Source organism: Carcharodon carcharias, chromosome 14, assembly GCF_017639515.1.
Source record: "Carcharodon carcharias isolate sCarCar2 chromosome 14, sCarCar2.pri, whole genome shotgun sequence".
In the NCBI taxonomy this organism is placed as follows: Eukaryota; Metazoa; Chordata; class Chondrichthyes; order Lamniformes; family Lamnidae; genus Carcharodon; species Carcharodon carcharias.
This window is the reverse complement of record NC_054480.1, coordinates 10532637-10557693: the sequence shown is the minus strand read 5'-3', so window position 1 is coordinate 10557693 and position 25057 is coordinate 10532637. Positions and strand designations below refer to the sequence as shown.

Below are 25057 nucleotides of genomic sequence, written 5' to 3'. Positions count from 1 at the left end.
AATTGCAGGCTTCCCCCACCATCCCTGGTGCAATGGACTGCACACATGTGGCCATCAAGGCGCCAGCCTTAGTCAATAGAAAGGGATTCCACTCCATGAACGTGCAGATAGTGTGTGATCAAAGGATGCAGATTCTGCAAGTCTGCGCAAGGTACCCAGGCAGCTCCCAAGATGCCTACATCCTCAGACACTCCCAGGTGCCGGGGCTCTTCAGTGCTCCCGGCTTGATGGATGGCTGCTGGGTGACAAGGGCTATCCCCTCAGAAGGTGGCTCATGACGCCTCTCCGCCATCCAAGAACAGAAGCTAAGCAGCGGTATAATAGGAGCCACGTCTCCACAAGGGCTGTGGTGGAGAGAACCATTCATCTTCTCCAGATGTGCTTCTGATGCCTGGACCATTCAGGGGGGCACACTCCAGTACCCCCCCACCGATCATCTGCTGCTGATAGTATTTGCATGCTGCGCTCTCCACAATCTTGCGCTGGAAAGGGGGAATGCTGTGGACAAAGAAGATATAGACGCAGTGGCTGCGGCTGCACACGATGAGTCCAGCAGTGAGTCCGAGGATGAGCACGCACAGGGAAAGGCTGAGGGGTAGACGCTGACCTGGGCATACTCCAGGGAGTAAGGGACACCCGGAAGGCTTTAATCCAACGAATCTTCAGCTAGAACACCACAGATGGACCTTCAACACAAGCCTGTGCTGCAGGCTCCATACTCGACACCTGAGTGCTAAATCTGCGTGGATAGGAACATGAACGAAGGCTTTGTCAATAGAGCTCAATGTGACACAACTCACTCATAACATCGTGGGTAACCATCCACATGCAGAGGAAAAGAGACATCCTCAGCCATGGTCATATGTCTAAATTTAATGATATAACAAAATGAGCTTAAGGAAACAAACTGACAAAGGTCTTAAATAGCACACCAATGAATCATGACCTCATTGCAGGGCAACACAAAAGCACCAGTGAGAAACCTGTGGTGTACCTAAGGTCCCTTAAATTTATGCTGTTTGGTGCAGTGTCGAGGTGCTGTCCCCCTGCGGCACTGGCATCTGAGACAGCCTGCTCACTGTGCTGTCCTGTTGGCCTCAATGACCCTGGCAGCCATCCTCTGGCCCCCTCTGCTGGCCCTCCCTGAGAGGGAGCAGCCAGTACCACAGCTGGCATCTCCCCAGTCGTTGCAACCTCATCGGATGCAACAGTGACTAGCAGAGGGGCGGAGGAACTGCTGCCCTCATCCGGAGTGCCCTGAGAAGAGACAACAGGCAGCTGTTGTACTAACGTGAGGTCGCTTCGGGCCTCCCTGCTCACCGTGGATGGTGGGAACCGAGCTGGGAAACTTGGTGCCCAGACCGTCTCCCACATTGGCACTGACCAGCTGAGGTCAATGCCGATGTGAGGGCTTGCTGGTCCGAGCGCATCCCAGGAAGCCCTGGTTGGTCTCCTGGAGGAGCCTCTCCACAAAAGTCGCCACTCTCTCCATGGAGTAAACATGGCGCTCAGCCATGAGACTCATTGCATCGGCAGTGGTCCACTTGGACTCCTCCACCACGGAGACCAAGCCAAGCATAGCCTCATGTATCTCCCCCAGATCCTCCCGCACACCCTACTGGACCTCCAGCATTTGCTGCCTCATGGACGACTTCAGAGGCACATCACCAGCCACCGACTGAGCATGTGCCTGGTCCCCTGCAGTCCTCCGACTGCTGGCACCATGGACACTCTCTTTCCGTCAGCTCCTCCAGCGACTGTGAAGCACCCGGGATGCTAGCTGATGATCTAATTCCACCAAGGTGCTAGTATCTGCGCTGGTGCCTGCCTGGCAGAGATGGTGTGACGCTGGTGGGTCAGAGACTTCAGGGCCCTCAGCTGTGAGAGGAGACCCCTGTGATTCCTCCTGCCGGCCCAGCCCCGGTGATGCTAAAAGGAAGAACAAGGACATTTGATTAGTTAGTGTGGAGACAGTGTCAATGTGCATCCCTGTCCCCTGGATCATTATGTGCTCATCCTTCCATAATCAATTGTCAAGCCATGTTGCAAACTTCAATCACTGAACATTCAGTAGTGCCATGGCTGCTGGGAAACTAATGGTGACCTCAGTGCTGGGCAAACATAGCTGACTGTGGCACCCTAACCTCACTGACACCAGTAGACGTAGGCACATGACACCTCTCCAGATCAAGGGCCTCCTGCTCGAACCTGCTAATGATCGCCAACTGGGCCGGCCCTCTGCCAGTCTCCAACCACTCAGCGGCATTATGAACATTCTTCTCCTGAAAAGGAGAGAAGAGCATTGATTAGTGCAACTTGTACCTGGAATCTCTTCACTGCCGTCCCACCCCAGCCAGAATGGGATATTGCTGGGCTCCAGTGCCTCCTCACCCTGCAGCTGCCACACACTCACACAAAGATGCCAGGCCTGTACACCCCCCTTGGCTAAATGCTGCCTACATCACATTTGGCACCACATGGTCTAACCTTGCAAAGCAAGGAGGCACAAGCACATGGAACACAAGGGGCAGGAGACGGATCAGTGCTCTGCCACCTGAAAGCTTCCCTCCCAGATTGTCAGCACCCTGACTTTGACATGTTTTGCAGTTCCAGCACTGCGCCTAGATGCAGATCCTCCAAGTTGCCCCCAAAACAGTCATGTGAGTGTCAGTCCAACACATGCTGCAGAACCCACCTCATTACCACCCTCTCAGGGTGACTTCGGCATGGGTAATATCTGCTGGCCTACCCAGCGAAGAACACATGCCATCAATGATTCAGTGCAGTAACTACACTCAGAGTTGTGTGTGTGGAGTGCGGGCGACCAGGAGGAAAGCCTACCTGCTGGTTTAAGTGACCAATGCCAACATGGTACTCACCCTTCCTGAGCGGAAGAGTTCATTGAAATGCTTGTAGCACTGGATCCACGTGCGTCACACCACATCGTGGGAGCTTACTATCTCCGCCACCTTCTCTCAGGCACGTTTGGTCATGTGGGAGGGGGGCCTCCTCCTCCCGACCTGGGGAAAAGGACCTCCTGCTGTGCTGCCACCTCCTCGAGGAGGGCAGCAAGGCAATCATCTGAAAAACGAGGGGCACAGCACCCCCCTGCCCTACCCTCCTGCCTGGCCTGCTCACCAGCAGCGCTCTGGGGAGCCCTTCCACTGGCCATGTTTGACAGTCTTTGAAAGGCTGCAGGAGCTTTTTAAAACAGGGTGAGTACCATGTTGGCATTGGTCACTTAAACCAGCAGGTAGGCTTTCCTCCTGGTCGCCCGCACTCCACACACACAACTCTGAGTTTAGTTACTGCATTGAATCATTGATGGCATGTGTTCTTCGCTGGGTCGCCATTGGACCCGGTGATCGTGCAGTACTGCCGCCGCTCACCCATTCCCGCTGCCCTCAGGAGCTGCAATTCACGTTGGGCGGGCCTTAATTGTCCCACCCACATAAAACAGTGGCACGGACCCGATCGCAGACAGTGATTGGCTCTGCACCTGCTCCAGCACGGTCAGCCCGACAGGCAGAAAATTTTGCCCAAGGAGTAGTTTTAATTCCCCAAAGAGCAGAACTCTCAGTTCCATGACATTGCTCTGTTCCCATCACCTTTTATTATACCTTTCCTTCATCTCCTGTCTAATCTATTCTTAGGTGCGAACATGATGTGGGGAGGGTAGGTGGTTATTGTGTTAACAGCCTGAATTCCAACTCAAGCCTGCCCCCAACACGCCCACTTCAGGTTTTAGCAGAGGTGGGCTGGTTGGGTGGGGTGACCAGCTCACTCCAAGAATAAAATAGCATGCGGGGAACCACGTGTTTTATTCCAAAAAACCAGTTGTTGAAGAATGGAACAGGAACCAGTCTTTGCACACTTTTATATTTATTTATGGAGTTACACATTATAAGAATATACTTCCTCAACTAACAACCACAGTCTCTGTGGTGCAGTCGATTAGTGCATTTGGCTGTTAACTGAAAGATTGGTGATTTGAGCCCACCCAGGGATGGATATTGCAGGTGACCAACAAATCCAGGGAACCCTGGATGTCGAGGAATATACAGGATTGGATAAAGAGAGAAAGGGAGGCTTATGGCAGATACCGAGGGCTCAAAACAGCAGAAGCCCTAGAAAAGTATAGAATGTGTAGGGGGGACTTAAAAAGGAAATTAGGAGAGCAAAAAGGGGCATGAAAAAATATTGGCAGGTAAAATAAAGGAAAATCCAAGGTTATTTTACAAGCACATTAAGAGTAAGAGGATAACTAGGGAAAGAGTGGGACCAGAGTGGTAATTTGTGTGTGGCGCTGGAAGACGTAGGTAGGGTTCTAAATGAATACTTAGTGTCGGTGTTCACAAGTGAGAGGGATGATGTGGGTATGGAAATCAGGCAGAAGGACCGTGATATAATTAAAGAAATTAGCATAGAAAGGGAGGTTCTTAGTGGTCTGGCAGGCTTAAAAGTAGATAAATCTCCAGGCCCGGATGAAACGTATCCCAGGCTATTGAGTGAGACAAGGGAGGAGACAGCAGGGACGCTGGTAACAATTTTCAATACCTCTCTGGCCACAGGAGAGGTGCCAGAGGACTGGAGGACAGCCAATGTAGTACTGTTATTCAAGAAGGGAGGAAGGGATAAACCAGGGAACTACAGGCCAGTCAGTCTAACCTCAGTGGTGGGGAAACTATTGGAAGCAATTCTGAGGGACAGAATTAATCTACACTTGGAGAGGCAGGGATTAATCAAGGACATTCAGCATGGTTTTGTTAAGGGGAGGTCATGTCTGACCAATGTGATTGCATTTTTCGAAGTGGTAACCAGGTGTGTAGATGAGGACAGTGCATTTGATGTAGTGTACTTGGACTTCAGTTGGACTTTTGATAAGCCCCCGCATGGGAGACTGATAATGAAGGTGAGAGCATATGGGATCCAAGGCAATTTGGCAGATTGGATCCAGAATTGGCTGAGTGGCAGGAAGCAGAGGGTGATGATCGAGGGGTGTTTTTGTGACTGGATGCCTGTGTCCAGTGGGGTTCCACAGGGATCGGTATTGGGTCCCTTGCTGTTTGTGGTATATATAAATGATTTAGACTTGAATGTAGGAGGGTTGATCAGTGAGTTCGCGGATGATACGAAAATTGGTGCGGTGGTAAATAGTAAGAAGGATAGCCTTAGCTTACAGGAGGGTATAGACAGGCTGGTCAGATGGGCTGATCAGTGGCAAATGAATTTAATCTGGATAAATGTGAGGTGATGCACTTGGACAGGACAAACAAGGCACAGGAGAACACGAATGGCGGGACCATTCATGGGAAGTACCGAGGATCAGAGGGACCTTGGTGTGCATGTTCACCGGACCCTTAAGGTAGCGGGACAGGTAGATAAGGTGGTTAAGAAGACATATGGGATTTTTGCCTTTATTAGCTGAGACGTAGAATATAGGAGCAGGGAGGTTATGCTGGAAGTGTATAAAACACTGGTTAGGCCACAGCTAGAGTATTGCGTGCAGTTCTGGAATCCGCATTATAGGAAGGATGTAATTGCACTAGAAAGAGTGCAGAGGAGATTTACTAGGATGTTGCCTGGGCTGGAGAGTTTTAGTTATGAGGAGAGATTGGATAAACTGGGGTTATTTTCCCTGGAGCAGAGGAGATTGAGGGGGGACATGATTGAGGTGTATAAAATTATGAGGGGCATAGATAGGGTAGACAGGAAGGAACTTTTCCCCTTGGTGGAGGTATCAATAACCCATGGGGCTTGGATTTAAGGTAAGGGGCAGGAAGTTTAGAGAGGATGTGAGGAAGAATTTTTTCACCCAGAGGGCAGTGGGAATCTGGAACTCACTGCCTGAAGGAGTGGTAGAGGCAGAAACCCTCATAACGTTGAAGAAGTATTTGTATGTGCACTTGCGATGCCATGGCATACAAGGCTATGGGCCTAGTGCTGGAAAATGGGATTAGAATAGTTAGGTACTTGTTTGACCAGCGCAGACTCGATGGGCCAAAGGGCCTTTTATGTGCTGTATACCTCTATGATTCTATGAGTTTTAGTCAGTGTTTATTTATAAGGGGCGTAAGCAAATCCCAGTTAATGTCCCTCATGCAATTAAATACAATTAATATACAACCAACAGCCCAACCTCTGGGTTCCCCGCACCTTACCAACTACACCCCCACTCCCAATGGATCAAGTAAATTAAAATTCAGCCCATCATCTATGCTTCAGTCACTAACTCTGATCTATTTCATTTTTGTTTGGTCTTTATTGAAGTATATAAGACCTTGAATGGTCTTGTCAAGGTGGATGTGGAAAGGATGTTTCCTCTTGTGGGGGAGTCCAGAACTGGGGAGCATTGTTTTAAAATTAGGAGTCAGCCTTTTAGGACAGAGCTAAGGAGAATTTTTTTTCTCCTGAGTGTTGTGCAACTTTGGAACTCCCTGCCTCAGAAGGCAGTGGAGGTGGGGTCATAGAATATTTTTAGGGCAGAGGTAGATAGATTCTTGTTAGACAAGAGAATCTAAGGTTATTGGGGATAGATGGGAATGTGGAATTCGAAACACAAACAGATCAGTTATGATCTCATTGAATGGCGGAGCAGGCTTGAGGGGCCGAATGGCTTATTTCTGCTCCTATTTCATATGTTTGCATGTACTTCAGCCAGTGGAAATAGTGTGTTTTGATCCATTCGGTTCCATTTCTTAATAATTTTAAAAATCTATTCGTCCTTACTCATCACTTAATCTTCTCTGTTTTGTTCTTTAAAATGGCCCTTTTTTTCTTTTAAGTCTTTCTTCATATTACTATTTCCTTATTTGAGGCAGCATCTGGTGAATCTGCACTGTACCTTCAATGGCCTCAAAATCCTTTGTATTGTCAAGCCCAGAACTGTATATATCACTCCTCTTGGGATCATACCAAGATTATAAATAGAATTATCATTGCATCCAACCTTGTCAGTTCCAAAATTAACAATGCAAAATAGTGGGTAGGTGGTTATTGTGTTAACAACCTGACTTCCGACTCAAGCCTGCCTCAAACCCGCCCACTTCATGTTTCAGCAGAGGTAGGATGGTTGGATGGGGTGACCAACCCACTCGAAGAATAAAACAGCATGCGGGGGAACATGTTCTATTCCAAAAAGAATGGAACAGTAACCAGTTTATCCAGTGGATAATGTACTCTAATGCAACTGCAGACTTTCCCACTTCCACAGTGCTGTTCATTTCTTTCACAGCTTCCAGATGTCAGAAGTGACAACCTGGCAACCATGTTATTTAATGGTCACTTACCTTTTCAAAACAAAGCCTTATCATCACTCACTGTGTTAAAAATATATATAACTTACGCTACCGCATTTCATTATGACATGTAAAATGGCTACATCTTTTGTACTTAACTTTGATATGATTCTTGACCCCAAACCATGACTTCACCTTGGTTCATGTCACCTTCCAAAACCAGCCTGACTCCATGAAAATTGTGGAAGGCCTAAAATGTCCACTTCCACAATGGTGCAGGCAACGTTGGGACAATGGTGTACCGGCTTCCTACCCACCCCCATGTCCCATGCAGGTGAAAATTACCAGTGCTGAGAATGCGGGTGGGAATCCCAGATGTGGGTCCCGTCTGCCATTTTAAAGCCTGCTTGACACACTTCGACCCCGAGTCAGGATGGAAAAATCCTGCCTGATATCTAGTCTACATCAGATTGCCTGCCAATTTCTTGCCACTCCTTCAGTTTGTTAACAGTACTGAATGCATGATAAGTGTTTGTTCAGAATTGCCTATTACCATGTTGGAGCTTATACTGAAGGAGGTAATCAACTCAGAATCAGTTGCATTGGCTGAATTTGTCCATTTCAGACCAGCCTGATTGAATTACAGGGTGTGCATCAACTTTCTGCTAAGCATCATTCTCTTTATTGTGGTAGCTTCCACCCTTCAGTCAATGTGAAAAATTGCATTTGCATATTCACTAATCTCCAGGGAGGAAGAGGGAAGGAATGTCCAAGTAAATTTTCAGACAAATAGTACCTGCATGATTATGCACAAGCAAGATGCATAATCCAGTCATAGTCTACAAGTTTAAATAACTAGATTTATTTTCTGTAGTACATTGTAAGATTCACAGTTTAAAGATAGTATTGTTACTTATAGGTACTATCCCAATTATACTGTCAAAGGTACTCTTTCTCAGGGGCCAAGTTTTGTCTAATATTTTGGGAGAGGACTTGACCTGTTTCACTTATCAGGAATGATGTGACTGGTTGTTTTTATATATCCTAGTGGAAACCTTAGCAAGCAGACCATGAAAGGAAACACAGCTCTTCATTACTCCTGTCTATTCAATAAAACAGAATGCCTCAAACTGCTCCTGAGAGCCAAGGTCGACACCACTATTTGTAAGTACCGCAACAGTCAGTTCCATTGTAATATATTCTCATATCTCTGCAGCAAACAACTAACTTTTTTATAATATGGCTTTGCTATAGATGTACAGAACTTCAGGCAGCCTTACAGGTAGTAGTTCTCATCACTTACTGTGTGAAACTGTGATGGCTGACAATGAACGCAGTCAATTACCCAAGTAAGGTTGGGGAGCTCAGTGGTAGTCCCATTCATCTTTCCAGTAACCATTTTCCATTTTATTTCTACTTCAGACAGAAGCAGCAATAGCCTGGGTACACTGAGATGCTGAGTACCTTGGCTAGCTTCCCAGGCAGACTCCAGTCACTATCAAGGAGCATGGGGGAACCCAAGTCCAAGTTGCCCTCTCCAAAGCCTCCATTCTATCTCCTTGTTGACCAGAAGCACTGCCACTGCTCCCCTCAACCCCCCCCCGGACAGATCACCTACTCCTCTACCCCACCTAAGAGGATGCAGCAACACTCTGGCAAATCTAATGTCCTTTAGGGGACCAAATCTGCCACCCTGGTCTGGCCTACACATGACTCCAGACCCACAGCAATGTATCAAATCACTACAGAAGAAGCAATAAGGAATGAAACCAGATGGATCACCTGGCATTGACCTAGGCACCAGTAAACACACCCAACCCTGTCAACCCTGCAAAGTCCTCCTGACTAACATCTGGAGGCATGTGCCAAAATTGGGAGAGCTGTCCCACAGGCTAGTCAAGCAACAGCCTGACATAGTCATACTTATGAAATCAGACCTTACAATGTCCCAGACACCATCATCACCATCTCTGTGTATGTCCAGTCCCACCAACAGGACAGACCCAGCAGAGCACAGCAGTATACAGTTGGGAGGGAGTTGCCCTGGGAATCCTCAATGTTGACTTCAGACCCCATGAAGTCTTGGGCAGCAGGTCAAACATGGGCCAGGAAACCTCCTGCTGATTACCTCCTACCGCTACCCCTTGTACTCTCCCCTCAGCTGACGAATTAGTACTCCTTCATGATGAACACCACTTGGTAGAAGCATTGTGCAAAACCACAGAATGTACTCTGCTTGGGGGACTTCAATTTCGATTGCCAAGAGTGGTTCAGTAGCATCAATATTGACCAAGCTGGCCAAGTCCTACAGGACGTAGGTGCTAGACTGAGAGTCTGCGACAGGTGCTGAGGGTAAAACTTACTTAACCTCCTCCTCAGTAATCTACCTGTCGCAGATGCATCTCTCCATGACAGTATCAATAGGAGTGACAACCACATAATACTTGTAGCGACAAAGTCCTATCCTCACATTGAGGCTACCTTCTGTTGTGTTGTGTGGCACTATCACCATGCTAAATGGGATTCATTTCAAATAGATCTAGCAACTCAAAAATGGGCAATCATCAGGCATTGTGGGCCAGCAGCAGCAGCAGAATTGTATTCAACCACAACCTTTAACCTCATGGTCCAGCATATCTCCCACTCTACCATCATTACCATCAAGCCAGAGGATCAACCCTGGTTCAATGAAGAGTGCAGGAGGACATGCCAGGAGCAGCACCAGGCATACCTAAAAATGAGGTGTCAACTTGGTGAAGCTACAACATGGGACTACTTGCATGCCATATAGTGGAAGCAGCATGCAATAGACAGAGCTAAGCGATCCCACAACCAACAGACCAGATCTAGGTTCTGCAGTCCTGCCACATCCAGTCGTGAATGGTGGTGGACAATTAAACAACTAACTGGAGGAGGTGGCTCCATAAATATCTACATCCTCAATGATGGGAGAGCCCAGCACATCAGTGCAAAAGACAAGGTTGAAGTAACTGCAACCATTGTCAGCCTAAACTGTCGAGTGGATGATCCATCTCGGCCTCTTCTTCAGGTCCCCAGCATCACAGCTAACAGTCTTCAGCCAATTCAATTCACTCCACAATATCAAGAAACGGCTGAAGGCACTGGATACTGCAAAGGCATCAAGGGCCCTGACAACATTCTGGCAGTAATACTGAAGACTTATGCTCCAGAACTAGCCGTGCCCCTAGCCAAGCTGTTCCAGTATGGTTACAACATTCACATCTACCCAGCAATGTGAAAAATTGCCCAGGTATGTCCTGTCCACCAAAAGCAGGACAAATCCAACCCAGCCAAGATCAGTCTACTCCCGATCATCAGCAAAGCGATGGAAGGTGTCGTCGGCAATGATATGGTAAGTCGGTACTTACTCAGCAATAACCTGCTCACTGACTGCTCAGTTTGGGTTCTGCAAGATGCTGCAGCAACTCATTAAGGCTACTTAGACAGCACTTTTCAAACCACAACCTCTACCAACTAGAAAGACAAGGGCAGCAAATGAATGGGAACACCACCACCTTCAAGTTCCCCTCCAAGCCACACATCATCCTCACTTGGAACTATATCACTGTTCATTCACTGTTGCTAGGTCAAAATCCTGGAACTTCCTTCCTAACAGTACTGACCGTAAGACCACAAGACGTAGGAGCAGAAGTAGGCCATTTGGCCCATTGAGTCTACTCCGCCATTCAATGAGATCATGGCTGATCTGATAACCCTCAACTCCACTTTCCTGCCTTTTCCCCATCACCCTTGATTCCCTTACTGATTAAAAATCTGTCTATCTCAGCCTTGAATATACTCAATGACCGGCCTCTACAGCCCTCTGCAGTAAAGAATTCCACAGATTGACTACTCTCTGAGAGAAGAAATTCCTCCTCATCTCTGTTTTAATGGGTGCCCCCTTACTCTGAGATTATGCCCCCTGGTGCTAGACTCTCCCACAAGGGGAAACAACCTCTCAAGGGAAACTGCCCTTAAGTGGTCAATAATTGGTCCCAATGTAAAATTGCAGAAAGGTCGGGCAGGCGGGAGCCTGGTGAGAAAGCCATCCAAAAATGTTTTACAGCCACCCACCGCCTACAAACCTGCTGGTGGGGAATGCAAAATTCTTCCCCAGGTAAATCCCAGGCTTTTAGGGTGAGGAAGGATCCGAAAGTCCAGGGAGGTGTGAGAAGCGGCTTGTGGGAACCAAGCTTTGGAGGGCAAGTGGTGAGGAACAAGTGGGGTGATATCTTCAAGGTTTGCCCCCAATACACTCAGGGCACCCCCAAATGACATGCTTCTCCTTCCTTCCTGCTTTTTTCACATTGGCCTGAAAAAATAGACTGCTCACTCCTGCCTGCCTGCCCATGCATAGCATGATACTATGGCATGGGCAGCGTATTATCCTGGTTAATTGACTTGGAAACAAGCTCAATTGACCTTTGATTATTTATTAAATATAGTGGGTGGGCGGGCGGCCGATTCTGATGCCCTTGCACCCAAAGTATTTTGGGGGATAACTTGGATAGGCAGGAAAGTGTAGGTTGGGCACCCCTCCTGTTTTACCTGCCGTACCCCCCAAACCCCTGCTGAAAATATGCCTGGCACAGGGATATAAAATGCAGTCCAAGAGTTTGTTGTAATGCAGTTTTTATCTTTTTAATGGATCTCAAAGATCACCATCTATAGTTAATAAATACAACTTAAGAAAATTCAACTTAAATCTATGCATGAAATTTTGTATTTGATTCTCAACAGCAAATGAAGATAGAGAGACTGCTATGGACATTGCTCGGAGACTGAAATACCAACACTGTGAAGAGTTGGTAAGAGTTCAAAACAATAAAGAAATCCTTAATGACCCTGTTTGTGAGGGCTGACTATTTAATAATCAGTTTATTGTTGATTAGCTTATCAGTTTGTTTGTTTTAACTACTTTACAGTTGAGATGTGATGCAGGGTAGTTTTCTTTATTCATTCAAGGGTTGTGGGTGTTGCTGGCTAGGCCAGCATTTATTGCCCATCCCTAATTGCCCTTGAGAAGGTGGTGGTGAGCTGCCTTCTTGAACCGCTGTGGTCCATGTGGTGTAGGTACACCCACAGTGCTGTTAGCGAGGGAGTTCCAGGATTTTGACCCAGCGACAGTGAAGGAACAGCAATAAAGTTCCAACTTAGGATAGTGTGTGGCTTGGAAGGAAATTTGCGGGTGGTGGTGTTCCCATGCACCTGCTGCCCTAGTCCTAGGTGGTAGAGGTCACAGGTTTGGAAAGTTCCTTTACTAATCCAATAAAATCAAGGAATATGTCAGAAAGCTGATTGACCAGTCATTAGAATGGGTGACAAAAAATGGTTGTCTTGTGTTGACAAATTGTGGAAATCTGTTTCTGGATTAATTGGGGAACGTCCAACAGATATTAATTTGTTTTTCTGGCTTATGTATACATCATGCCAGGCAATATCAGAATTAGTCAATCATTGAATTCGGTGATCTGCTATACTCATACATATTTACAGGTGAAAATAGTGATTTATTTTTTCTATTTATTGCCTTGATTGAAATGAATTATTGAATATAATTCAAGTATTATTTTCTATAAAGAACCTTAGCATGTTGGAACAATTCTAAATACTTAACACAGTGATTTGCCTTTTGAAGTGCTGTGATTCTTGTTCTGTAGCAGGAGAGATGGGTAGAGAGAAAGAAAGTCACCACTGTGATGTAGGAATGATGACAGCCAATTTGCATGGAATCAGATCCCAAAAGATAAGAACTAGAAAATCTTTTAGGTTATTGATGTTGTTTGAGGGATAAACATTGACCAGGGCACCGGGGAGATTCTCTTGTTCTTTAAAATAGTTCACCTGAGAGGGTAAAAGGGTCCTTGCTTTAGTGTCTCATCCAAAAGATCACACCTTTGATCTTACAGCATTTTCTTAGTACATCAATAACCTCCATAATCAAATAATCCAAAAAATAATGGCTGTTCAGATGCAGATGTGAAAAATACTCATGGGTATGTAAACAAAGGGCTTCAGTTTAATGGAATCACCATTTTCAGATAAGAAGGAAAAAAATGGAGGGGAAGACATACAAAATAAAATATTTGGAGATTTATTGCTTCCTTTTCTAAAATTAATTATCTAATAATCCTAATCTCCCTCTGTTTGTTTGAAAGTTGACTCAGGCAAAGCTACACCAGTTTAATCTACACACTAACGTGGAGTATGAATGGCGACTGGGACAGGATGATTATTATGAGAGTGATGATGATCTTGATGATAAGGTCAGTTTATTTCTATTTTTATTTCAAAATAAACTCACAGAATAGAATCATGGAATGGTTACAGCACAAGGAAAGACATTTGACCCATCGTGTCCAAGCTGCCCCTCTGCAAGAGAAACTCAGCTACTGCTACTCCTCCACCTTTTCCCCATAATCCTGAAAATTATTTCTGTTTAGGTGCTTATCCAATTCCCTTTTGAAAGTTATGATTGACACTGCCTCCACCACAATCTCAGATAGTGTGTTCCAGACCCTAACCATCCACTGTGTAAAAAAAAAAGGTTTTTTCTTATGTCCACATTGATTCTGTTGCCATTCACCTTAAATTGGTGTCCTCTGGTTCTCGATCCTTCCATCAATGAGAACAAATTCCTCTCTATCTCCTGTCTAGACCCCTCATGATTTTGAACACCTCTTAGCGGTCACTGTTTAAAAATAAGAGGTGGCCCGTTTAAGACAGAGATGAGGAGAATTTTTTTCTCTCAGAGTTTCATGAGTCTTTGGAACTTAAAAGGCAGTGGTAACAGAGTCTTTGAATATTTTTAAGGCAGAAGTAGATAGATTATTGATGAGCATGGGATGAAAAGTTATCAGGGTAGGTGGGAATGTGGAGTTGAGGTTACAGTCAAATCAGCCATGATCTTATTGAATGCTGAGGCAAGCTTGAAGGGCTGAGTGGCCTACTCCTGCTCATAACTCATACGTTTGTATGTTTATCAAAACCTTCTCTCAACTTTCTCTTGTCTAAAAAGAATAGCCCCAGGATCTGCAGATCTATCCATGTAACCGATCCCTGGAACATTCTCATAAATCTTTTCTGCACCTTCTCTAAAGCCTTCACCTTCTTCCTAATCTGTATGACTTCCACCAATCTGACAAACAATCATTCACCACTGCTCTGTTTCCTGTCACTTAGCCAATTTGTTATCTATGATACCACTATCCCTTTCATTCCAGGGGCTTCAACATCGCTGGCAAGTCTATAATGTGGTACTTTATCAAGTGACTTTTGGAAGCCTATGTACGCCACATCAGCCTTTACCCTGAACAACTTTCTCTATTACCTCATCAAAAAAACTCATTCACATTAGTTAAATATAATTGAACAAATCTGTGCCTGCTTTCCTTAATTAATCCACATTTGTACAAATTCTCTTTTAGGGGACTGCATGATGCAGCAATTAAGCCCATGTTTTTCACCTCTGTATCCTATGGGGTGATTTTAAACTGCAGCCCCCCCAATTTCCTCTGCAATCCCTCAACACATCCCTTCCCTCCACCGTTGAATTCAGACAGTGAAAGGCTGCCAACTCCAAAGAAGCAGAGTCCTCATTTAAATTTCACTGTCACTTCTCAGTGGCATTATCAGAATGCGCGTACTATTTTAACCACATTGTCTAACCACGTTGGTGTTTCCGACCCTCCAGCATAAGCTGGTACCAGCAAGAAGCCACGCTAATGTAAGTGATTGTTTTTTAAAAAATTAAATACTACTTGTGGGCCAGTACTTATCCTACTCCTCCTGGCCCACAAGATATTTTGGGCCTCCCCTGCCCCAAGATTTTCCGTTTCTGATCACAGATTTGTCAAACCCCTCCACTCTTCCCTCCAGTCTGTACTTACCTTATTGGGGACCATTTCTATGGGCCCCTGATGGCAGCCTGATCACCTACCAATTTGGATATTGCCTGCCAATGATGACATAATTACCACCAACTTCAGGCAGGAATCAAAGTCAGATCGTGCAAGTAATGCCTGGAGTTAAAATGGCGGGGGGAGAGAGAGAGCGGTGAGAGCGGTGGTAATGTGTGTAGGGCACACCTCTGCTTTCCATCCTGAGTTAAAATTAACCCTGTAGAAATCCATGACAGTTTAATCAAATAATAGTGCCTTATATCAACCAACAGTTACAATCCAGCACCTAATGGGCACAGGTCCACTGTAAAAAAATTACTCCTATGTCCACCAATGTTTCAAAAAGCATTCCTAACTTTTAATATTAGTAGAGTAAGGGGAGATGGTAGCATGGTGGTAATGTCATTTGACTAGTAATCCAGAGGCCCAGGCTAATGCTCTGGGGACACAGGTTCAAATCCCACCACAGTGACTAGTGGAATTTAAAATGCAATTAATAAAAAAAATCTGGAGTTGCGAGCTAGTCTCAGTAATGGTGACCATGAAGCTACCATAGATTGTTATAAAAGCCCATCTAGATCACAACTGTCCTTTAGGTAATCTGCCATCCTTAGCTGTGATCCACAGCAATGTGGCTGACTGTTAACCATCCTCTGAAATGACCTAGCAAGTCACTCAGTTCAAGGGCAGTTAGGGATGGACAACAAATGCTGGTGATACCCATGTCCTGTTGAAGAATAATAAAGATTTATGTATGTGATGATGTAAAACAGATTGTGTACCTAATGCCACAGAAATAAAAATCAGGAAAGATGTAAAACGGGTTGCCAATTTGCTATTACCTATTGTAAACTATTACACAAAGTATGCTGCGAATATTGCAAAACTACTAGGACCAATTTATATGTGAAACAACTTTTGCCATCTGTATGTATTTAGTTGCATTCTGTAGTGTACCTAGTAGAAACAAGACTTAATGATGTATCTTTGACTAATTTTATTAGTGCCCATTTGTTTGACTGAAATATTGAGTGCAGGTTATTTTCTTACTCTCCCCACTGCAATCCCTTTCGCAGTGGCTCAGGCTAACAACTAGTACGTTCCCTCTGAAAATGTTTTATTCCTTACAATATTTTTTTGTACAAAATAGTTTGTAATATTGTGTAAGATTTCTGTTCTTCTGTTCAAAAAGCAGGGACCTGTTAAAAGGGAACGTTCTCTTCGGCCGTACAGTTGTTATCAGCCTGCTAGCAAACAGTCTCTGAGCTCAGAGAAGCCTATCACAGTGGCCATCAGCAAAGACTCTTCCAGCATACCACGTGATCGCCGACGTGAGCAGTCACGCAATATAGAATCTCCTTCGTCAGAGGGTCCTCCTATTCCTCCCAGAATCCCCATCAAAGGTTCGGATTTGATAACTAACAGCACCATTAGCTGTTACATATTGTTCTCAGATACACTTCTGAAACCTAATGACTGTTAAACATGAAAAAGGGCCATAAATGCATCTGAGACAAATGTGAATATTTAAAAACCATCTAGCAGTGAACACATATTACAAGTCTTTTTCCTGTAATGCCATAATTGTTCAGAATACTTGAATCTTAGCTAGATTTTCTGCTATCAAACTGTAATATTCAGTAATCTTACATGGTTTTAGAGATGAGTGAATTGTAATACAACTCAATATTAGGAAATTGTTCAACATAAATAAAATATTTATGCAAAGTTAATTTATATGGACTTTGATGTTTTTGTAGCCCCAAATGTTCCGCCTCCTCCTCCTCCACCACCTCCTATCCTCAATCCTTCTGCTGGATCGGCAGCCTTTACCTCCGACAACCCTTCAACTAAGAAACGTCCACCTCTGCCCCCGCTGACAACCAAACATAAACGGACATTATCTGAACCCACTCCAGGAGTACCACATAGCCCGCTGAGTCGCAAGCAATCCTCATTTGGTACGTTTTTGAAAGTAGCAGGGTATTCTCAGTTTTATTTATACTGATAATTTAAAGAGTAAATTGAGAAAGAACTTGGGCCTGAATTTTTCCCTCACCGGGCGTGCGTGATCGGTGGGCCCAGGAGCAGACGGGCAACTGGCCCCTGACCACGATTTCACGCTGGCCAATTGATAGCCAGCCAGCGTGAAAAGTGTGCTGAAGAGCCAGTGTTGCCAGGGTGGGGGCAGGAAGAGGGCAGGTGACGACGTCACTGCGGGCGCAGGTGAGCGCATCCACTGAACTCCTTGAAGGTAGACAGCTGCCTTAGGGAGCTGCAGACCTCCAAATAATAAAAGAAAGCACAGAAATGCTGCAAAAAAAATGTCCATGCAGCACAACCATGCATCTGAAAGCGTACCTCATAAAAATGCTGTCCCCAGATATTTCTTTTTATTTTATTTCCTAATAGAGATTTCATCCCTCCCTTGGATGAGGTTTCATCAAAAATGTAAAGGCCAATTGGCCCATCCGCCAACCGTAAGGTTGGATAGGCCAAAAAAAATTGCGTTCAACTGCACCATTAATGGGCTTAATTGCCCGCTTAACTATCGGCGGGTGCTCTTCTGACTGCCGCGCAGGCCCACCAAGCAAAATATTGACATCAGGACCCTCGCCTGACGTCACCTTGCAAGATTTTATGCCCAATCGAGTGGGCTGCACTCCCACCTGCAGAACGTAAAATTCTGCCCTGTTTTATATTTAAATTTAAAGCATATCTATAGCACGGGAGTTAGTGCTAAACTTCAAAAGTACCTTACTTGTTGTTCTCATCTGGACCAACTCCAGATTTTATTCAGATTATTTGCTTATGGTAATTCTCCATCTAAAGTCAGTTGAGAGTGATATTTTTGCACAACTTGTACTCAGATAAAATAGTGCAGAAGGTGTGTGATCGTCAACTTTAAAGGCAAGTAGAATTGAACTACTTCATTGCCATTTCTTCCCACTTTAAAACATAAAGGCTAAATATTCATAGTTACAGGTGAACTGTAGCATTTTTATGCATTTTGAAACATGTTGGAGCATCAATGGCTTTCTCAACAGAAGTGGAGGACACCAGTTCAGTCTCTCTGCTGCTGACCTGCAAATGAGAGCTAGGTCCCTTATCAAGGGGTGGGAGGGAGTATCACTCCTATACCATGGTCAAGCACCTTCTAGCATGTTGACCAGATTAGAATGAGATTTCTTTTCAAGAAAGCACCACATTCGGATTCTCTCGGCAGTTGACTAGATAAATGCCCCCAGTGAAGGCAACTGAGCTAAATACTGTACCCTCAATTTAAGAAACATGGTTTAGCACATAATGGCTGTTAAAACAGCTTTGAATTTCGAAGACAAATCGTTTTCATAAGAAGGCACCCTGTGTAAGCATTGGAGTCTGTATGTGGAAAGAGTTAGCAATAGAAACGTTTTGAAAAAATCGTTGAAGCTTGTATTATCAATTTGACAGTTTAAACAATAGACTTGTTCATTAACTAATGTTCTCTGTTATTTTCTAATGTTTAGATTCTAGTCCACCTTCAAGTCCACCTGCTCCTATGGTGGATAGATCTTCACCAAAGTCAAGGTTAGATACTCCCTAAGTTGCTCTTGTTTTGCTATCTTGTTAAAATATTTTATTGTTTACTTTTAATAATATGTGTAACATTAACAATCCTGCTGACCACAGATTGAATTTTGTTTTTCCACATTGACCCAAATTTTGCTATGTTAACGACAATGAAACTGTCAGCATTTGCAATCATTGCTCCACTTAAACAGACAGCAACTTCGGGAGTTCAGATATGTGAAGGTGTACTGGGTTTTGAACAATGTATTAACTTCATAATTATTGCCGAACACCCTTAATAGCCCTGAAAAACTAGTTTATTATTTGTGAGCTTTCTAATTTTGCCACATTAAAAGTTCCATATATTTTTAAAAGCATGTTTTTACTTTTTTTAAAATCTGTTTATCTTTATTTTAGCTTCCTGCATTTATTTCGCTATCTGAAACTTTAAATTAACAGTGAAAGATTTTAAATGCTTTTAACTTCTTGACTTCTGTGTATGAATATTTCAATTTGATCCATCTCCCACGGCTCTGCCCTCACGCCTTTCCCTCCCTCCCAGAACTATGATAAGGTCCCCTTTGTCATCATTTTTCACCCCACCAGCCTCCACATTCAAAGGATCATCCTTCAGAATCGTCATTTCCGCCAACTCCAACATGATGCCACCACCAAACACATCTTCCTCTCACTACCCCCCCCCCCCAACCACCACCACCACCACCACCACCCCATTAGCATTCTGCAAGGACCATTCCCTCTGTAACACCCTGGTCCACTCCTCCATCAACCCCAACACCTTATCTCTTTCTCACAGAACCTTCCCATGCAATCACAGAAGATGCAACACCTGTCCCTTTACCTCCTCCCTCCTCACTGTCCAAGGGCCCAAACACTCCTTTCAGGCTTCATTTGCACCTCCTTCAATTTGGTCTACTGCATTCGCTGCTCCCAATGTGGTCTTCTCTACATTGGGGAGACCAAACACAGACTGGGTAACCGCTTTGTGGAACACCTTTGCTCTGTCCGCAAGCATGACCCAGACCTCTCTGTTGTTTGCCATTTTAACACACCATCTTGCTGTCATGCCCACACGTCCGTCCTTGGCCTGCTGCAATGTTCTAATGAAGCTCAACGCAAACTGGAAGAGCAGCACCTCATCTTCTGATTAGGCACTTTACAGCCTTCCGGACCTAACATGGAGTTCAACAACTTCAGACCATGAACTCTCTCCTCCATCATCATCCCTTTATTTAATCCCTTTTTTTATTATTTTAAAGGGATTTAAACATATTTTTATATGTTATTTACCTATTTTTATATTTTTATCCCTTTTTAATCCCTTTTTTAAAATCATTTTTCCCCAACCACTGCCCCCTTCAAACCACCACCCACCCCCCCCCTCCCAACCCAATCCCCAGCAGGACCATCTGTCACTTGTTTACTCTGTTCTTTCACAGAGGGCTGACCCTTGTTCTGCCATTAACACATTCTGCTTTCTCACCTTGATGCCAGTATCAGCACCATTAGCACCCACCTTAGTCTTCACCACTACCATTAACACTCCCTTTGTCTTGTGTCCATGAACTCTTTGTCAATCTCTCCTCAGCCCCCACCTATTGCTGACCTTCTATTCTGCTTTACCTGCTCCACCTTCCCTCCAACAGTATAAATTCCATCTCATTTCTCCCTCCCTTTAGCTCTGAAGAAGAGTCATACGGATTCAAAACGTTAACTTTGTTTCTCTCTCCACAGCTGCTGTCAGACCTTAGTTTTTGCGGCATTTTCTTTTTTATTTCATTTTGATCGGTTGTCTACCTACTTGCTGACGTCGTTCTTGGGATGTGGGTGTTGATGAAAATAATAGCATTTATTGCCCACCTCTAATTGCTCTTGAGTAGGTGGTGCTGAGCCACTTACTGAGTAGTTTGCTGGGCCATTTCAGAGGGCTATTAAGAGTCAACCACGTTGGTGTGTCTCTTGGGTCATACGTGGGCCAGACTGGGCAATAGTGGCAGATTTCCTCCCTGAAGGACATTAGTGAACCAGATGGGTTTTTTACCACAATACGGTAGTTTCATACTCCTTATTAATGAGACTGCCATTTTAGTCCATATTTATTGATTAATTGAATTTAAATTCTTCCAACTGCTGTGATGGGATTTGAACTTCTGGTTCTGTAACAATAGTCCGGGCGTCTGGATTATGTTACGACCCCCGCAGAGACTGATAACATTTATAAAGAAATTTGAACTTCCAGTTAATACTGAAGAGGATGACACAACAAGATTTCATGTTTTAAGATTTTTACTGTAAAAAGTAAATAAAAGCACAATTAACTAAACACTATTTTTGTAGTCAGCTTATACTTTAAGGCCAGGATTTTCCCCTTGGCGATTTGGGGGGCGAGGCCCGGTTGCCAAGGGGAAAATGACGCGGGATGACATCGGGAGGAATCCCTGACGTCAAACCGGTCCCTTTAAATTTTTAGTAAGACAGGCGGACAGCGAAATCAGCTGTCCGCCCGCCGACCTGTCAATGGTCAATTGAGGCCATTGACAGGCTATTTAAAGTAATTAAAGACCTGCCCATCCAACCTTAAGGCTGGTGGGCAGACAGAGAGCCCCATCGGGCTCCAGATTATTGATGAAACTTCATCCACTGGCAGGATGAAGTTTCATGTCCGTATTTTTAAAAATTAATAAAGTTTACGTGGTCTTTATTAACATGTCTTGTGTGACATTGCCACATGAGGGGACATGTTAATAATTTTAAAATTTTTGTATTTTTAAAGATTTTCGGACTGTCACTAATCTCCCTGAGACAGCACTTTGTCTCAGGGAGAAGTGCGATCTTTCGGTGCATGCGCAAAAGAACGCACTTTGACAGCTGGGGCTTCCCCCCCGCCCCCCCACACAGGAAGCGCATAGCGCTTCCCGTCGGGGATGCCATTGGGCTGGCCTTAATTGGTCTGCCCAATCAAAATGGTGGCTGGCCCCGTTTCAGTGGCGGGCGTCGGCTGCCAGCCCACTGCCAAGCCTGTGGGGCCCACCCACCATCCAAGGGCAAGATTCTGCCCTAAATTACAAAAAAGAATGTTCCTCTTTTATACTTAGCACACACCCCACTCTCCACAGAATTACAGTCCTTATAGCAAACAGTCCACAGTCGCTTCCAGCTTCCAATGGGTTCACGTTTTCCCATTTCACCAAGTAGCAACTTTGAGTGACCAACTCCAGGCACTTCCCCCAGTTTTTTGGAGAGTTTCCCAAATCCACAACCAGTATTAAAACCCACTCCAATGCTTATCCTTCCTCCGGCCATGCCAGGATGAATCTCCTGGATTTTTTAGATGGCTGCACCTCTTCTACTAGAGATCGTCTCCCTCCAGCTTCGGATGCTCGCAAAGAGCCTGCAGCCTCTTCTCTACTGACCTTCTGCTGTTTTCTTCCTCCCTCTTTTTTTCTCTTCCGCCCCAAAAGCCTGAAGCCAGCATATCTATTTACTGTTAGCACAGCTGCCCTGCCCTTTCATTCCCAGGTGTGAGAATTTCCCACCTTGCTTAGCCAGCCACTTGACTAAGTCAAGTGTCAGTCAGAATTCATAATAGTTACATGATCCCCTTTATTTTAACCTAAGTTTAAATACACAATTCAGAACAGAATAATCTTTTGAACCTTATAATTGAACGTTACTAGTCCAGTAACATAACCATTCTGCAACACCCCACACCTGCCACCTCAAGGCCAGATTCAAGCCAGATCATAAAGGGCCTGAATTTTTCAGTTGGCAGGCGGGCTCGGCATGCAGGGGCGGTCGCGGAACCAATTAAGGCCCGCCCAGTGTAAGACGCAAGCCATAGTGCTGAGCGCTACCTATGCGGGCAGGGGGGGAGGAGGAGGAGGGAGATTCAGGGCCCGCACTCTTTCATGCATGCACACGAAAGAGCGCTTCAATCTCCCTGAGGCACAGAGCTGCCTCAAGGAGATTGAATCGATATCAAAATAATTAAATAAATGGTTTAAAAATTTATTTAAACATGTCCCCTCATGTGACTGTGTCATAGAAACATAGAACATAGGAGCAGGAGTAGGCCATTCGGCCCTTTGAGCCTGCTCCACCATTCATTATGATCATGGCTGAACATTCAATAGCCTGCTCCCGCTTTCTCCCCATATCCTTTGATCTTTTTTGCCCCAAGAGCTATATCCAACTCCTTCTTGAAAACATACAATGTTTTGGCCTCAATTGCTTTCTGTGGTAGCTTATGGCCTTAATAGACTGTTTACGTATCAGCGGGTGCACATTTAACTCTGGCGCATGCCCACCGAAAGAAATACCGTGGGACTGTTTGATGATTTTGGGACGCACACCCGATGTTATCGCGGGTCATTTTATACGTCAACATGTCGAGCCCGCCTTCGCACGCCGACTGAAAAATCCTACCCTAGGTCTTTATAGGCAGCTTTCTTTGAGGTAGCGGCAAGTAACATTGTTTTGCAGCTGACCACAAATTCCAGGCTAATGTCTGTATTTGTTTGGGATTTAATTTCAAGATGGTGCTTTTGATTTCTCGGCAGTACCAGGAGGGGGGTGGTTGGGCTTTAGTTGTAAAGATCTGAAAGTGAGGTAGTTTTCTTCACACTCCTTTCACAGACTACATTTTGCAGTGCAGAGGCAGTTACAAAAGTGAAGAAAATTATTTTTAATTTCTTATTAAAATCCACAATAATGGTAAAAAATGGATAATATTTGCTTCATTCCATAAAATTATTTTTTGAATTTCAGCATTGTGTCTCCAAAAGCATTACCTGGTCTTCATTCTCTCCCAGAATTACCAGAGACAGGTAAGGAAAACACCGCATTACTACGTGTTAAGCTTTGCAGGAGTATCTTTGTACAAACTCCAAACATTGAACAAGATTGCTACTGCTCATATTCCACATCTTGGGCATTTGTCTCTCTATTCTGCAGTACTTCCATCTTAGATTTTATTTAAGAATTTTTTTAAAAAGGTGGTAAAGAAGGAAAAACTGCTGGCAGAGTTTGCCGTGTTTCACACCTTCCTTTACAAAGTAGTATAGACAAGTTTGCTTGCCTTCCTTTATAAGTAGAAAATTTTATATATCATGGATGATAGAAAACCTTTCATCCTCTACTGAGGAAGCATCTTCAGCCCCCTGGCAATGGATCTGATTGAACCTTTTAATATATGAGCAAAAACACCAAGAATTAACTGTTGGGGCATTGCATTTTAGCTTAATCTTATCTTTGTCCTTGTTCTTATCCGTTGGCCAAATGCATACCTTCCAAAGAGGCTGGGGTGGGGGGAGTAAGGGGTGTCTCTTGACAATGATCAGTCAGCTTTGCTAGTTGGATTTCTTTCCTCTCTATTGTTCAGAAATGCTGACGTGATTGAGCATCCCTTCCACCACCTTGGCTGAGATCATGGGCTGGAACTTTAAAACAGTTTGGGGTCCAGATCAAAGGCAGGCGGGGATGCAATTTGACACCACTGTCCTTTGTGTTGGTTCTCTTCCACAATCCTGACCCCAAATATTTTGAAAGATTCCGACTCAGAGTTGATCTACCTGCAGGCAGGTAGATCAGGTAGCCAATTTAGGCCAATTAGAATTAATTAAGGGGCCTATTAAGACCAGTACCTGTGCTAACTGAGATTTCCAGTCGGCAGTGTGGGCAGCCCTTGTCGATCACCATGTCCAGACCAACATGGTGGACTCTGGGTGGGAAATGTGGGAGGCTGATGGATCATGCGAAGACCATCACCTGTCGCCCAACTTCCATAATGGCCACTGAGCCATGGGTGTAGCTGATGGCCGTGCCGTCTCCAATCCCAGGACGATGGTCAGGCAGCTGTGCGATATGGAATTCAGCAGGAATCAATAGGATCTACCCAGAATTCATGAAGAACATCAAATCACAGGGCAGAAAGAGTCTAGCAAAGCTGTTTACTAACATCCACAGAACAGGCACCATTCCAAACATTTGGCACCAGTCCAAGACAGTGGCCAATGCCAAGCCAGGGAAGCCACTGGACAATTGCCCTGCTCTCAATAACATATAAGGTCCTGGAATGCCTCCTGCTAAACACCCTGGAAACAGAAACTCCCCCCACCCAACAGGCAGTTTTTCGCACAGGCTGCAACTGCTCCAAGTAGTTCCTGATACTGACCTCATATTGAGGCCAGTTTACAGAAAGGCCTGAAGACAGGAACTGCCTTTGTTGACTTATCCTGCGTCTATGGCACAATCTGGCGCTAAGGTATGCTGCTGAAACTTCAAAATCATCTGGTCTGTGAAAACCTGGCAACGAGTCAACTCCAT

The 25057-nt window shown here is 44.8% G+C and overlaps 1 protein-coding gene across 3 annotated transcripts in view; it reads left to right on the top strand.

Annotated features, from left to right (window-relative positions):
- unm_sa1614 (un-named sa1614) overlaps positions 1-25057 on the top strand; it is a 258244-nt gene that overhangs the window by 212810 nt on the left and 20377 nt on the right. The window contains exons 19-25 of one of the 3 annotated variants that reach the window (XM_041204808.1): positions 8287-8402; positions 12000-12067; positions 13418-13525; positions 16356-16563; positions 16921-17121; positions 18670-18730; positions 23501-23559. In XM_041204808.1, coding sequence (XP_041060742.1) covers positions 8287-8402; positions 12000-12067; positions 13418-13525; positions 16356-16563; positions 16921-17121; positions 18670-18730; positions 23501-23559 — 821 coding nt within the window. Of the gene's footprint in view, positions 1-8286; positions 8403-11999; positions 12068-13417; positions 13526-16352; positions 16865-16920; positions 17122-18669; positions 18731-23500; positions 23560-25057 lie in introns of those variants that run through there. The other 2 variants (XM_041204807.1, XM_041204809.1) reach the window with 2 other exon arrangements.